The sequence below is a fragment of the Fukomys damarensis genome, unplaced genomic scaffold (assembly GCF_012274545.1).
Source record: "Fukomys damarensis isolate Sample0158 unplaced genomic scaffold, DMR_v1.0_HiC HiC_scaffold_33, whole genome shotgun sequence".
NCBI classification, from domain to species: domain Eukaryota; kingdom Metazoa; phylum Chordata; class Mammalia; order Rodentia; family Bathyergidae; genus Fukomys; species Fukomys damarensis.
The window spans coordinates 55,338,081-55,352,434 of record NW_022900945.1 but is presented as its reverse complement, the minus strand read 5'-3'; the positions used below and the strand labels follow the sequence as shown (position 1 = coordinate 55,352,434).

Genomic DNA, 14,354 nt, shown 5'->3' with positions numbered 1-14,354 from the left:
TTTTTTTTTTTTTTTTTTTTTTTTTTTTTGGTAGCAGGGGATCGAACTCAGATCCTTGTGCTTGCAAAGCAGGCAGTGGAACCACTGAGCCAAATCCCCAGCCTAAAAGTTTTTGTTGTTTTTTGTTTTGATACCAGGGATCAAACTTGGGTTGCTGAGCTTGGAAAGCAGGTGCCAGAACCACTGAGCTAAATCCCCCCTCCATGCAGTTATATTTATAGGGAGATTTCTTTCAGACCAACACTGCGGCATAGGCAGTAGCTCAGTGGTAGAGCACATGTTTAGCAAGCAGGAGGCCCTAGGTGCAGTCACCAACACCAAAAAAAAAATTTTTTTTAACTTCATATGATAATGTTTGCAAATAGTAGTTGTTAGATATTTATTGGTAGTAGACAATTAAACACTTAGTTTGCTAATCACTTTTCTGTATATATAATGAGTACTTCCACATTTTTCTAGCAGAGTATTCTGGTGGAGAGAGAAATAAACACAAACTCTAATGTATCATTATATGGGTAGGGTGAAGTGTGGGCCTCGTAATTGTGAGGCAGCTGATCACACCTGAGCTGTGTACATAATTCTAGAGATGAGAGATGGCTGTAGTAATATGAAATAACTAAACATAAGTTTAAAATAATTAATGTTTATCGAGTCCTTACTATGTATCAAATGCTGTGTTAAACATTTTATATGCTTTTTAGATTTATCTTGACTCTACATACTATATATCTAGTTATGTCTATTATTTATAGATTTCAGTTAACTGAGTTTGTTTCACTAATAAGAATAATCAAAAGCTATTATGTTATCATGTGCAGAATAATGTGTTTTAGCTAAATTATATGGGTTGATTTTCAAATTAAATAGCAACTCAGCCTGTCTTAACTGAATAAATTAAGAACATGGAGTTCCCTGCTCTTTCTGGTGCACCAGCTCAGTATGGATCACGGCCTCTTTCCATTCCCGCAGGTGAAGACATTCGGGGAAGCGTGCCTCATGGTGAGGAGACCGGCCCTGGAGCTCCTGCACTACCTGAAAAACACTAATTTTGCTCACCCAGCTGTCCGGTATCTTCTCTGTATCCTTTTCTGCCTGCCGGGACTCTGCTAGCCAGTGTTTTCTCCTCTCATGAGCGTAAGGAAGAAGTGCAAGTGTGCCCCCTCTGGTGGTGTTTTCTTAACGACAGATACATTAGATGGAGAAAGGGGAACAGGAAAGACCCTCAGTCTTTGCCATATCATCCATTTCTGCGCAAAACACGGCTGGCTGATCTTGCATATTCCAGATGGTAAGAGCTTCCTCTCTTCTCTGTGTCAGGCTACTTTTCCTGTTACCAAAGCAGCCCTGTGTCTTTATTATCTGACCAGGCTCCTCTGACTAAAGGGAAGGCCTTTATTCCAGATGCAAGAGCCTGAGCTAGTTCATCCAGACTTTGTAATGTCACTGCCACACAGCTTGCAAGATGGAGTGTGTGACAACAGTAGATTCAGCTAAAAGCTTCCTGAACCCTTCCAATACGAAGTTTTTACTTTAATAGTTAATGCCCAAGAACAAAATCCCACCTTCGAGGGCACCACGGGATTTTATTTTCACTTTGTTTTGTGTAAGAGATGGGTCCTAGCCAGGCATAGTGGTGTAACCCCAGCACTCAGGAGGCTGAGACAGGAAGATCCTTCCTAAGGCAGGAAGAACACCATGGTTTGAAGACCAGCCTGAATTGTATAGCAAAACCCTGTCTCAAAAAAACAAAAAGGGCCGGGGATTTAGCTCAGCGGTTAAGTGGCCTGCCATGCAAGCTCAAGGACCCGAGTTCAATCCCCGGTACCAAAAAAACAAACAAACAAACAAAAAAGACACAGTCTCATTGTGTTGCCCAGGCAGGACTTGAACACTTGGGCTCAAATAGCCCTCATTCCTCAGCCTCCAGGTAGCCAGGACTACAGCCACGAATCACTTTGTTTTTCATATTGCTATCATTTATAATTTTGAGTACCCATAATGCTTTTGATATCAGCATTTTAGCATTGTCTGCATGATTAATATAAACTTTAAACCCTCACACCTGGCATACATCCCTTTTTTGTTCACTGTTGTGGGCATCCATACTTTCTAATTCAGCTTTAAAAACTGTAAGCAGAAGTGACATTTAATCTATTCAGTGTGTCTTACACATTGGTTTCTGAGACAGGGTCTCTCTGTGGAGTTCAGGCTGGCCTTTAACTCACTGTGGAGCTCAGGTTGGCCTTGAACTCATTGTAATACTCCTGCCTTGTCCTCCTGAGTGATGGGGTTACAGGCCTGTGCTCCCACACCCAACTCTTAGGTATTGATAGCATAAGACAAACCAGACAAAAAAGCCACTGAAGTCAAGGCTGGAATAAATATGTGTGGAGGGCTGAGAATGTAGCCTAGTGGTAGAGAACTTGCCTAGAATGCATGAAATAAATAAGTACAGTCAGTTCCTTTCCAGTTGTTTTGTTTTTTGTTTGTGCATTTTAGCTCATATTTGGGTGAAAAACTGTCGGGAACTTCTGCAGTCTACCTACAACAAACAGCGTTTTGATCAACCGTTAGAGGCCTCGACATGGCTGAAGAATTTCAAAACTACGAACGAGCGCTTCCTGAGCCAGGTGACTGGACTCCTGTTGCTCAGTGACAATTGCACCAGTGGTCCTGAGCACTTGGAAGCTACAAAATCGCTGCACATAGCAACACTCTTTGTTTCCTTCATGTACTTTGCTTATGCTGGGCTCCCAACTTGAAACTCACTCATCTATGTAATTTAACAAGGCAAGAGTAAACTTCCCATTTAGTAGGTAACAAAACAAAATTCAAATCAATTGACTGACTTTTCCAGGATACAGCCTCATGTGTACTACAAGCACATTTCTCACGATATGGTTTTCTCCAGACCTATTGGGAACTGGAAATGTATTGGTAACACTGTTTTTTGCAGCTGGGTGTGGTGGTGCACGCCTGTAATCCCAGCACTCGGGAGGCTGAGGCAGGAGGATCATTATGAGTTCAAGACCAGCCTGGGCTACATAGTGAGTTCCAGGTCAGTCTCAACTACATAGTGAGACCCTGTCTCCCCAAAAAAAAAAAAAAAAACAGTTTTTCTTTAGGGCTTTCTGACTCTGGGTAAAGACAACCTTTTAGAGTTCTCAGTGATAACAGCACAGTCTCTGTGGCACGTGCCAAAAGCTCCCACCACTGGACCAGGCGCCTATTAAAAGTGCAGTGAAGGGGGATGTAGCTCAGCAGCACTGTGCCTGCCTAGCAAGCACAAGGTCCCAGGTTTGATTCCCAGTACTGGGGGAAAAAATGCAGTGGAAGAAAATGGGAATAGCATTGCATGCTTGTAGTTCCAACACGGGAGCGTGAGGCAGGAGGAAAACAAGTACAAAGCCAGTGGGGGCCACTTAGCAAGATCCCATGTCAAAAATAAGGGCTGGGGTAGTAGCTCAGAGATACAGCACTTGTCTGTGTGTGTGAGGCCCTGGGTTCAGTCCCTTGCACTAAAAGTCATTAAAATAACATGCAGCTGCCACCATCTAATTCTGGACCTTTATTGTCAGCATCTCTCATGTACTTTTTTCTTTCAAAGCTCGCACCAGAGGCCGGGGATTTAGTGCAGTAGTGCCACACCTGACTCACAAGTGCAAGGTCCTGAGTTCAATCCCTAGTACCAAAAAAAAAAAAAGCTCCCAGGAGAGGTGGGCTACAAAGCCTTCATTTCTTTTGCAGGGGAGGCTCCTGGGGCTCAAACTCTGGTCCTTGTGTTTGCAAGGCAGGCAGCAGAACCACTGAGCTAAATCCCCAGCCCCAAAGCATTCATTTCTATATTGAGGTCTTCTGGGAGTTTTTCTCTCTCTTTTTTTTTTTTCTGGTACTGAGGATGGAACCCAGCGCCTTCTCACTGAGCTACATACCCAGCCCTTTTGTATTTTTCTTTTTTGAGACAGGGTCTCTTAAATTGCCCAGCCTGATGAGCTTGTTATCCCCCTGCCTCAGCCTCTCAGTGCTTGGATTACAGGCGTGTGTCACTGAGCCTGGTTTACATCCAGTCTCACAGCATCTGTGACACAGATTTCAACTGACTCCTGTTAACCTTAGCCTCCCGTCTGCTCAACTCCAGATGTGTCCAGCTATTTTTAGTTATTTTGTCTGCTTGTTTTTAGATAAAAGTTCAAGAGAAGTATGTCTGGAATAAGAGAGAAAGCACTGAAAAAGGCAGCCCTCTGGGAGAAGTGGTGGAGCAGGTAGGGGAAGGGGTGCCGGCTGCCCTTCCAGCCAGAGGCCTCTGCAGGCGCTGAGCCACTGTCTCCCCGCAGGGCATCACCCGGGTGAAGACCGCCACTGACGCGGTCGGGATTGTCCTGAAGGAGCTAAAGAGGCAGAGCTCCGAGGGGCTGTTCCATCTCCTGGTGGCTGTGGACGGTGTCAACGCATTGTGGGGGAGGACCACGCTTAAGAGAGAAGACAAAAGCCCGGTAGGAAGAGACTTCTTTTCACTGCAGGCCTCCCTGATTTCTGCTGGCCTTGTGCTGTGTGGACCGGTACTCCTGCCCTGGGTGCCGGGTGCTGGGTCGATGCGCACAGGAAGGAGGCGGTGACACCTCGAGACAGCGGCTGTTTGCTTTCCTGACGTTTTCTCTTTGTTAGTTTTTCAAAGTGAGGCCAGTGAGTTTGGGGCTGCACTGTTCTGGGCCAGCAGCCGCAGCTCTCACAGGTGCTCCTCCGCCCCAGCCTGTGTAGCGGGGAGAGCTGCTGTCCCTTTGTCAGCTCACTTGTCTTGTGATGACCTCTCTCCTCTCCCGTTGACAACATGCAGATTGCAGCAGAGGAATTAGCGCTGATTCACAACCTGAGGAAGATGACGCGGAATGACTGGGTGAGCGGTGATGCTCAGCTGCTTCGGAAACACTTGTCTTTGCGGTCTCTGGTGCTAAAACCACAGTGTTCTCTTACTTAATTTTATAACTGTACCAAATTAGGAGTAAGGTCAGGATTAAAATTTATGTGTTAGATTTCTGATCTTTAAATTGACTGGAGTAAACTGATTCAAAACTATTTAAATATTGAGGACAGAGGGAGAGAGAGGGAGGAAGGGAGAACAGGGTACTGGGGATTGAACTCAGGGCCTTAGCACAGAGCTGTGCCCCCGGTTCCCTGGCCCTTTTTGAGACAGTGTCCTGCTGGATTCCCTAGGCCACCTGGAACTCGCACTCCTCCTGCCTCAGCCTCTCACAGTGCTGGGATTACAGGAATGGGCCACATGCCTGTCCGGCCTGGTTTTACTTTATTTGTGATTGTTAACAGTATCTTTGTATTATTTTTGGAAGAGTCTGAAATCCCACCATTGGGGTGATAAACTGTTACTGTCTTTCTCAGCTTTTTGTAATTATGCCTTCTGTCCTTTCTTTCAGCATGGAGGTGCCATCGTGTTAGCTCTGAGCCAGACAGGGTCACTCTTCAAGCCCTCAAAAGCCTCTCTGCCCCATGAGCTACTGGGCAAGGTCAAGTCATGGAGAATTTTGTTTCCCTTTTATTATAATTATTCTGTCTAAAGAAATAACATTTTATGAACTATTTATTTCGATACAATTTGAGACTTAAAGAAAAAACATATTCTTTTATTCCCTTCATCCAGATTCCAAGTGTTAACCGTATCATATTTGTTTTTTCTTTTTTTTTTTTTTTTTTTTGGAGCCAGCATCTTACTGTATAGCCCAGGTTGGCCTCAAATTTTCAGCAATCCTCCTGCCTCAGCCTCCTATGTGCTGGGATTACAGGTGTGCACCACACCAGGCCCAGCCTACTTTCTACTACTTTTTATCAAAATTATATGACAGTAACCTGAAGACATGAAGCTTCTTTATCTCTAAATAATGTCTATTTTTCTTTTTTAAATTTTTAAAGACTTTAGGTCTTTTGAGACAGGATCTAATGTGTTGTTCAGCTGGCTTCAAACTCACAGTGATGCTCCTGCCTCAGCCTCCTGAGTGCTGGGATTACAGGTGTACACCACCACATTGGCCCTACTGTCTCTTTAAAAAAAGATTGTACTGTATATTCAGAGCACAATTACCAAATCAAGGAATTGACATTGGTATAATACTTTAATCTGTAAAGCTTATTCTGATTTTGCCAGTTGACACAATATTCTAATAGAGAAAAAGGAAATCTTCAGTTATGTGTCAGTTTGGTCGTCGCATCTCAGTGTTAATCTGTGACAGTGCCTCTGCCTTTAGTCTTTTGTAACCTTGGGCTTCATGCTTGACACAGTACTGTGTGTGTCCTTTATTCTGCAGCGTATTTTCTGAGCTGGGCTGATGTCTCCTCCAGAATGGGTCTTCTCTGTGCATCACACCAGGGAACATGGAATCTATTTCTCTTTTACTCACGATGTTCATTCGAGGAGGGCAAAGAAGGGTCCTCCCTCTGCCGATCCGCGATGTGACTGATGTTGTACCCTATCCTCTTTCTTCTCCAGGAAGGCTTCGATGCCCTGGACCCCTTTCTTCCCATCCTGGTTTCTAACTACAGACAGAAAGAGTTTGAAAGTTGCATTCATTATTATTTGGAGAGCAAGTGGCTCCAGCATGAGAAAGGTCAGCCGTTCCCTCTTCCGTCACAGGGCTTTGTGATCGCAGTGGGAGCCACGGCCTGGGCGCTGCCCTTCGTGGTTTGCATTTCATCATTCTTCCCTTTATCTTGATGGCTTATAAGAGAATGCTGTTTCTCCCCAAATTTGCATCTTGTCCAAAACAAAATGTTGATGCTATGAAGCAGTGAAGTCATATTGAGCCACAGGCCGTTTCTAGGTGTCTGGGTTGCTGCCACCCTCTTACATTGATTTTTTTAATATTTATTGTATTATGTGGGTTTTGGCAGTGCTGGAGATGATGAACTCAAGGCCTCATGCATGCTAGGCAAATGCTATACCACTGAGCTACATTCCCAGTGGGGTTTTTTTTTTGTTTTGTTTTTTGGGGTTTTTTTTTGTGGGGGGAGATAAAGTTTCGCCATGTAGCCCAGGCTGCCCTCAAACTCAGGGCAATCCTGCTGCCTCAGCCTCCCAAGTGCCAAGATACAAATAGTAGTGTCTTGACAGGATCCTGTATAATTAAATGAGATAGTACTTGAGGTATGTACACAGTATTGCTGGCCATTGGAGTCCCCAGCCTGCCGTAAAGGATCCGATACAAAATATTGGTTCCTTTGTCTTCCTACTTGCGTCTTACTGCTTTGAACACTAAGAATTTTAGCAAATAGGAGTGACTAAAGGTTGATTTGCTCCATAAATATTTAACATTGATTTTTACAGTGGAAATGTATAAATATATGAACATCAAGCTGTTTTACTAAAGATGTGACTTCTTAGTTGAGGCAGTTAACATGGGGAGTTAAAGATGATTTCAGAGTTTCCAATACTGTAGGATAATGTAATGGTTAAAATGAAAATAAGAAAGTCTCTATACTAGTATGTGCTGCCTGTTCCCTTTAGTAATGAGTTCCTGGCTGCAGAAGACCCAGATCAAGCAGAATACGAAGGTCACAATGCCAATTCCATCTGCAACTTGTTTTGCAGTGTGAGAGTCTTGGTTTTTAGGGAAAGACTGGTGGTTGCTATGGAACTCTTAATAATGATTGCTACAAGCTGGGCATGGTGGTGCACACTTGTAATCCTGGCACTCGGGAGGCAGGAGGATCACTGTGAGTTTGAGACCAGCCTGGGCTACATAGTTCCAGGTCAGTCTCAATTACATAGTGAGACCCTGACTCAAAAAAATAATAATAACGATTGCTACAACCTTCACTGTAGCATTTATTTAACAAACATCATTTGAGAGACTCATGAACTCGAACACCCACAGACCTTACTCTGTATGAGGCTAAGCTAGCACCAAACTCAGTCTTTGCCATGCCTGTTCTAATGTATACAGAAAATGTTCACTAATATTAAGAGGTAGGTCATAACCAGGTGTGGTGGTGCACAGGAGAATTGCCAGGAGTTTGAGGTCGGCCTGTGCTACATAGTGTGTTCAAGGCCAGCATGAGCTATACAGTGACAACCTGTCTCAAAAAAAAAAGGGCTAGGGATTTAGCTTGGTGCCACCACCTGCCTCGCAAGTGCAAGGGCCTGAGTTCAATCCCCCGTACCAAAAAAAAAAAAAAAATTTTCATGAGAAAAAAAAACAAGAAAAGGTTAACTCTCAATAGCAGATTTGATCTACACTAACTGAAAGCATTCTATCTATGCATTTATATCTACCTCATCTCTGGATGTGGAAGGAGATGTGGAAGAAAAGTAAAAGGTTCTATCCCTAGGTAATAGTTCATAGTGGGTTGGGGATTTAGTTCAGTGGTACTGCCACCTGCCTTGCAAGCTCAGGGACCCAAGTTTGATCCCAGTACGGGGTGGGGGAGTTCACAGTAACAGGAACAGGTTATTGGAGATGGAAGAGTCAAAGTAGCTGCAGCGTGGTAGTTTGGAAAGCACAAAAAATGAGATGTTGGGAAGATTGCTGTAGGATAATATGGCTAACATAGCCTCTGATCACAGCGTTTTCTAGAAGACACAAAGCGACCAGTAGAAACTGCCACCTAACCTGTGCTTGCCTCCATTTTAGCTTCTACAGAAGAAGGGAAGAAAGAGCTGCTGTTCTTAAGTAATGCCAACCCCGGGCAGCTGGAGCGGCTCTGTGCTTACCTCTAAGCCATTGTCACAAAGTGCACGGAAGACAATGGACATTTTCTTTACGCTGGATCCAACACTGGAAGTGGCACAGTGCTGAGGTAGAGCAGCCAGGCCTCCCAGACGCTCTGGGCCTCCACTGCCTTGGATTCCTTGTGACGTGACCAGATGACAATGAGATGTCCCCTTGTTCCTAAAACTACTTCACATTTCTGGATATGGCTTTCACATTTAAGATAATCATGGATCTTTTCCAAAAAATAATAAAATGTCTTTTCTTAAGCACTATATAGATTTATGGGGGGGGTCTGTAGATTTATGAGGAAAGCGACTTCAGATCGGATACATTGAATCTCGCTAGCATTCTACACTTGATGTTAGCCAAAAGGCCGGATGGCTGGGTGGAGCTGAGGAGGATCACACTTCAGTCAGCTCAGATCAGGTTTCACAGTCTAATTCTCCCTCCTGGGCATTCACACTTCTGTCCCTGGTGCTCCCAGGTAGAGATCCTGGCAGCGCCTTGTAGAGTAGACCCTTCCCACAAGTTCCTGAGAGAAGTGAGCCATGAGTCTGAACACCATACACTGCATAATGAACTGACATCTTTAACGCTCTTAGGTTCATGTTGTCTATGTGCCATCCTTGGAAGAACTGGGAAAATGCTAATTCAAGTCACTTATAGGAGCAAGCCCCAGCTTGTGTGGTTTTTTTTTTTTTTGTTGAACTCCTGGGGCCAGGGGTGAAGCTCAGTGGCATCTCTCCTGCCTGGCAAGTGCAAGGTCCTGCGTTTGATCCCTGATGCCAAAAAAAGAAGAGAAACAAATACAACTCCCACCATGATCCAGTGCCAGGCAGCCATGGGGGCAGGTTTGCAGGTGTCAATGTTGCTACTGATGTGCTGGCGTCAGGCACTCGGGCCTGGCCTTAGAGACTGCTTAGCCAGTGGTTCGAGTTATAGATCCCTTCTGTGTGCTGCTGAGGAGCCCTGACTGCTGTGTCTGCCCCTATGGATCACAGCTTTCCATTTCACCTGTACAATGGGGCAACAGGGCGGCTGAACCTAGGCCTCGAGCATGCTAAGAAGAGCTCCACCCACTAAGGAATATTCTTGGTCCCTTTTTGCTTTAGTCAGTGTCTCAATATGTGCACAGACTGGCCTTGAATTTGCAATCCTGCCTCAGCCTCCTGAGTAGCTGGGGTTAAAGGCCTGTACTACCACAATGGGCTAAATTTATCTTTTTAATAACTCCAACCACTTCCTCATCCCCCTCACCTGTAAAAAGTTAATCACTGTTTTTTTGTGTTACTGGGAGTTGAACCTTGGGCCTTCACACTGAACTTCATCGCCAGCCCTGTCACTCGTTTCTTTAATTTTGAGTATGTCACTAAATTGCCCAAACTAAGCTGAATTTGTGATTCTTCTGCCTCAGCCTCCCAGAGTGTTGGGATTATAGGCAGGCACCATCATCCAAACAGTGAAAGCTTTTGTGTTTTGGTTCGTTTTTAGTACCAGGTTTCAAATTTAGGACCTTGCACTTACAAGGCCAAGCGCGGAGCCACTGAGCTAAATCCCCAGCCCTAAAGTATTCTTTGTTTTGAAATACTCCTGATACACACATTATATTGTAGTCATCAGTATTTCTGCATTTTTCTTGGAAATTTAATGTGTCACCATTTTTCGTATACATTCAGTGCCCAAACTCAAAAGAAGGAATTATGTGACAGCCATCCCATGGGGAAGGCACTGTGGTGAGGGCACCACTGCCAGTGAAAACATCTGCCATGCTAACAACAGTGGTCGCTGCTCCCTAGAATCCAGGGCTCTACCTCCCGGGGTCACAAGGTGACACTACTCTCACCAGGGAGGTTCCTGGCCAGGACCTGAGTCACGCTGGCAAGGCTGATCCTCGGCAGCTCCACCCCAGGCAGCTGTGCATCTGCGTCACCACTGGTGTCGGAGTCCTGCTGAAGAGCGGCCTCTTACAGGATGCTAAATACGACCCCCACTCAGTTCTTCCTACTCCAGCAACGGCCCCATCCAGCCCTCCTTTCCTAAGAACCATCTGCAGTCCGACATACCGGGATCAAAGCAGCCATATTGCTTTGTTTTATTTGTTTTGCTTTTTCTTTTCTTTGAGACAGGGTCTGTGGTCCAGACTCTACCCCAAGCTGGCATCCAAGTGCTGGGATTACAATCATGCCTGGCTCCTGTTCTCATTTTTTATTTTAAGGTAAGTTTGCACCAAGAAGCCCAGCCTGATCTCAAACTTGCAATCATTCTGCCTCGGCTTTCTAAACAGCTGGGGCTACAGGTACCCAACACCACACCCAGCCACACCTCTATCATCTGAGCAATTACACAGCTAACCCTTGGGGCTCCTCTTCGATACTCAACTGGACTAGACCCAACTGGAAGGAACAACCAAAACTGCCTTTAAACATTGTCCTGGGTGTAGAAACCCTGTGAAAATCTACTAGAACTCAAAACAAGGTCACAATAATATAGGATCAATATGTACAAGTCAACTGCATTTCTCTTTACCAGCAATGAACCATCCAAAAATGAAATTAAAATAATTCTGCTCACATTAGCAGTAAAAATTATGTGAAATAGGGCCAAGGATTTAGCTCAGAGGGTCAACCACCTGCCTTGCAAGCGCAAGGTTGATCCCTGGTACCAAAAAAATGTGAAATTTATACAATATATTACAGAGGAAAATTCAGATCTGAATAAATGGGAAGACAGTCTATGTCCACTGACAGGAAGACTCAATGCCGTCCATGCTCAGTGGTTGTCAGGTTGACTTACAGAGAGACTTCAATCACTGTCTGAAATTCAGCAGGTTGGGGTGAGGAGCACAGCTCAGGAATAGAGCCACTGGTTAGCAGGTATAAAGCCCTAAATTTCATCTCCAGAACCACCACCAAAAAATTATTTTTTGCAAAACTTGAAAACTGACTCTCAAATTTATAAACTTATATGGATATTAACAAACCCTGAATAACCAAAATAATTTTTAAAATCGGTATATTGGTATCTCTTATGATTTTTAAAACTTAAATAAAAAGCTACAGTTATCAAAACAGTGTGGTATTAGCATACAAGTAGGGATCAGGCCAACAGAACAACACAGAATCCAAAAATAACCTTTATTATATTTATGGTCAATTGATCTTCCAACAGAGATGTCAACACAATTCAATGAGGAAAAATATAACCTTCAATAAACAGTGCTGGGAAAACTGGATGTACATGCAGAAAGATGAATGTTGCCCCTTCACGTCAGACAAAAAGTAAGCAAACTGGGCTTAAATGGAAGAAGTGAACTATAAAACACTGAACAAAATGCATTCAACGCATCAGGGCACATGTAACATCCCAGTTAGTAGGAAGGCTGAGGTGAGAGCCATGGGAGCCCAGGACTTGCAAAACTCTTATCTCAGAAAACAAACAAACATAGGAGGGCATCATCATCTTGAACTGGGCAAATATTTCTTAGGCCACCAAAGGTATTCACAATAGAAAGTTTTGACTTTTAAAAGATTTGTTGTTAGACTGCATCAAAGTAAAAACTTTTCTTCTTCAAAAGTCACCATCAAGAAAAAGAGGCAGGAAGACAAGTGCAAAACAGACAGACTTACATCATATAAAAGATAGGTACACAGAGTATATAAAATACTCTTATAAGACAAATCATACAATTTAAAAATGAGTTGCATGTACACTTGTAACCCCAGCTACTCAGGAGGTTGACATAGGAGGATCACAAGTTCAAGCTAAGCCTGGGCAATTTAGCAAGACCCTGTCTCAAAACTGAAAATGAGGGGCTGTGATTTAGCTCAGTAGTAGAACGCTTATCTAGCAAGCATGAAGCCCCGGGTTCAGACCCCAGCACCAAAAAATTTAAAAAGAAAAAAAAAAACTGAACAAAAGGAACTTGGCAGAATAGGGATTAAAAAACAGAATGAGGGCTGGGGATTTAGCTCAGCGGTTCGGTGGCCTGCCTCGCAAGCGCAAGGACCCAAGTTCGAACCCCGTACCACAAAAAAAAAAAAAAAAAAAAAAAAAAGAGCTGGGGACACATGCAGCTTAGTGGTAGAACACCTAGAGCACCTAAAATGCCTAGAGTGTGTGAGGCCCTGGTCTCAACTCCCAGCACCATAAGAATACAATACTTGGAAAGATAATGAATGACTATCCCCTGCACTAAAGAAAACAAAGTGAGTATAAAATACAAAACTCTATTCCTCAAAAGCCCTCTTTTTCTTTTTTGGTTGGAGACAGGGTCGCCTTATGTAGTTCATGTCGGTCCTGAATTTACTATGTAGCCCAACGCAGGCCTCGAACTCATGATGATCTCCCTGCCTCAGCCTCCCAGACAAGTGCCCTCACGTCCAGCATCAAAAGATATCTATTTGAGCCGAGGATTTAGACCCGAGTTCGATCCCCAGTATCCCCCCCAAAAAATCTTTTTAAAATTTAAACCTTTTTTTTTTTTTTGGTACCGGGGATGGAACAGAAAAATCAAAAGGCAAACCACTGTGAGAGAAGGTATTTTCGACACGTGTAACCGAAAATGCGCTTAGATCCAGAAAAAACTACTGCACAGACAACAATCATCAACCCAAAAGGAGCCCGAACAAGAGGCACGAACAAGAATTTCAGGAGAGACCAAAAGGCTGATAAACGAGATGGTGCTCTACCTCACTAATAAAAGTAAAACCATGTGATAATGACTGAAAATTTTCAAATGGTGCCATTTATGGAACATTAACTTTTGTAATGTTGGTGGCAACGTACTGGCAAAAAATTTTTAGGAAATATCTCGTTTTTTAAGCAATTCAAACCATATCCAACCTCACCGCTGCAACAATTAACGCTCCTAACCCGGAAGGTGGGTGCACGCCTGTAATCCCAGCCCTCAGGAGGCTGAGGCAGGACTGCCACAAGCTCCAAGCCAGCCTAGGCTATTGAGTGAGGAACAAAACAAAACCAGAAATATGTGTTTAGGCACTGGAGGCAAATATCTCAAAGGCCATCAGCGGCTGAACTGGGGATTCCGCAGAACGCTTCATTTGGGAGTCATACAATGGACTTTTGTGCACGATGAAAACGAACAAAGTATACGCCACAAGAGAGACAAATGTCACACCTGGTAAGAACGCGCGCTCCCACTTGTGGACTGATGCCCGTCAGACACTGACACAGGCCTGGCCAGTCCACGGGGCTGCAGGTCAGCCGGCTGTGACTAGAAGACGAAGGCGTGCGTGGGAAGCCTTAAGCGACGTGTTTTCTGGAACCAGGGGGTGACCGCAAGGCTGCATCCCCAGCCCGGGAGCAGCTTTTTTGGTCCAACGGACCGCCGCCAGACTATCTGCTGAAAAGAGCGAGCGCCGCCCTGAGGTGCTCGGGGTCGGACGCCTGTTGAGACCGGAAGGCGGCCGCCTTGAGAAGGCGCCTGCGCGGCGGCGGCTCGCACGACTTCCGGCGTGGCCTGCTGAGCCCCTTCCCCTCGCCAGGAAAAGGCTAAGCGGGACAAGGCCTGCAAACCGTTTATCCAATGGGAAAGGATGTGCCTGTGGGCCAATAGGGGAAAGAGGCTGGGGCCCGCCCCCAAGCAGGTCGAGCCAATCAGCTAAGAGTGGCGAGCGG

The 14,354-nt window shown here is 44.7% G+C and overlaps 2 protein-coding genes across 6 annotated transcripts in view; both read left to right on the top strand.

Annotated features, from left to right (window-relative positions):
• Dap3 (death associated protein 3) overlaps positions 1-8,746 on the top strand; it is a 33,570-nt gene extending 24,824 nt beyond the window's left edge. For 3 of the 4 annotated variants that reach the window (XM_010643849.3, XM_010643847.2, XM_010643846.2), the window contains exons 5-13: positions 970-1,078; positions 1,187-1,288; positions 2,500-2,630; positions 4,182-4,262; positions 4,335-4,493; positions 4,835-4,894; positions 5,430-5,519; positions 6,497-6,614; positions 8,637-8,746. In XM_010643849.3, coding sequence (XP_010642151.1) covers positions 970-1,078; positions 1,187-1,288; positions 2,500-2,630; positions 4,182-4,262; positions 4,335-4,493; positions 4,835-4,894; positions 5,430-5,519; positions 6,497-6,614; positions 8,637-8,722 — 936 coding nt within the window. In that variant the 3' untranslated portion in view covers positions 8,723-8,746. The remainder of the gene's footprint in view (positions 1-969; positions 1,079-1,186; positions 1,289-2,499; positions 2,631-4,181; positions 4,263-4,334; positions 4,494-4,834; positions 4,895-5,429; positions 5,520-6,496; positions 6,615-8,636) is intronic. The other variant, XM_010643850.2, reaches the window with a different exon arrangement.
• A 5,293-nt stretch (positions 8,747-14,039) lies between these two features.
• Positions 14,040-14,354, top strand: part of Msto1 (misato mitochondrial distribution and morphology regulator 1) — a 4,779-nt gene continuing 4,464 nt past the window's right edge. The window contains exon 1 of one of the 2 annotated variants that reach the window (XM_010643836.3): positions 14,040-14,105. The gene's annotated coding sequence lies outside the window, so the exon portion shown is untranslated. Of the gene's footprint in view, positions 14,106-14,167; positions 14,272-14,354 lie in introns of those variants that run through there. The other variant, XM_010643832.3, reaches the window with a different exon arrangement.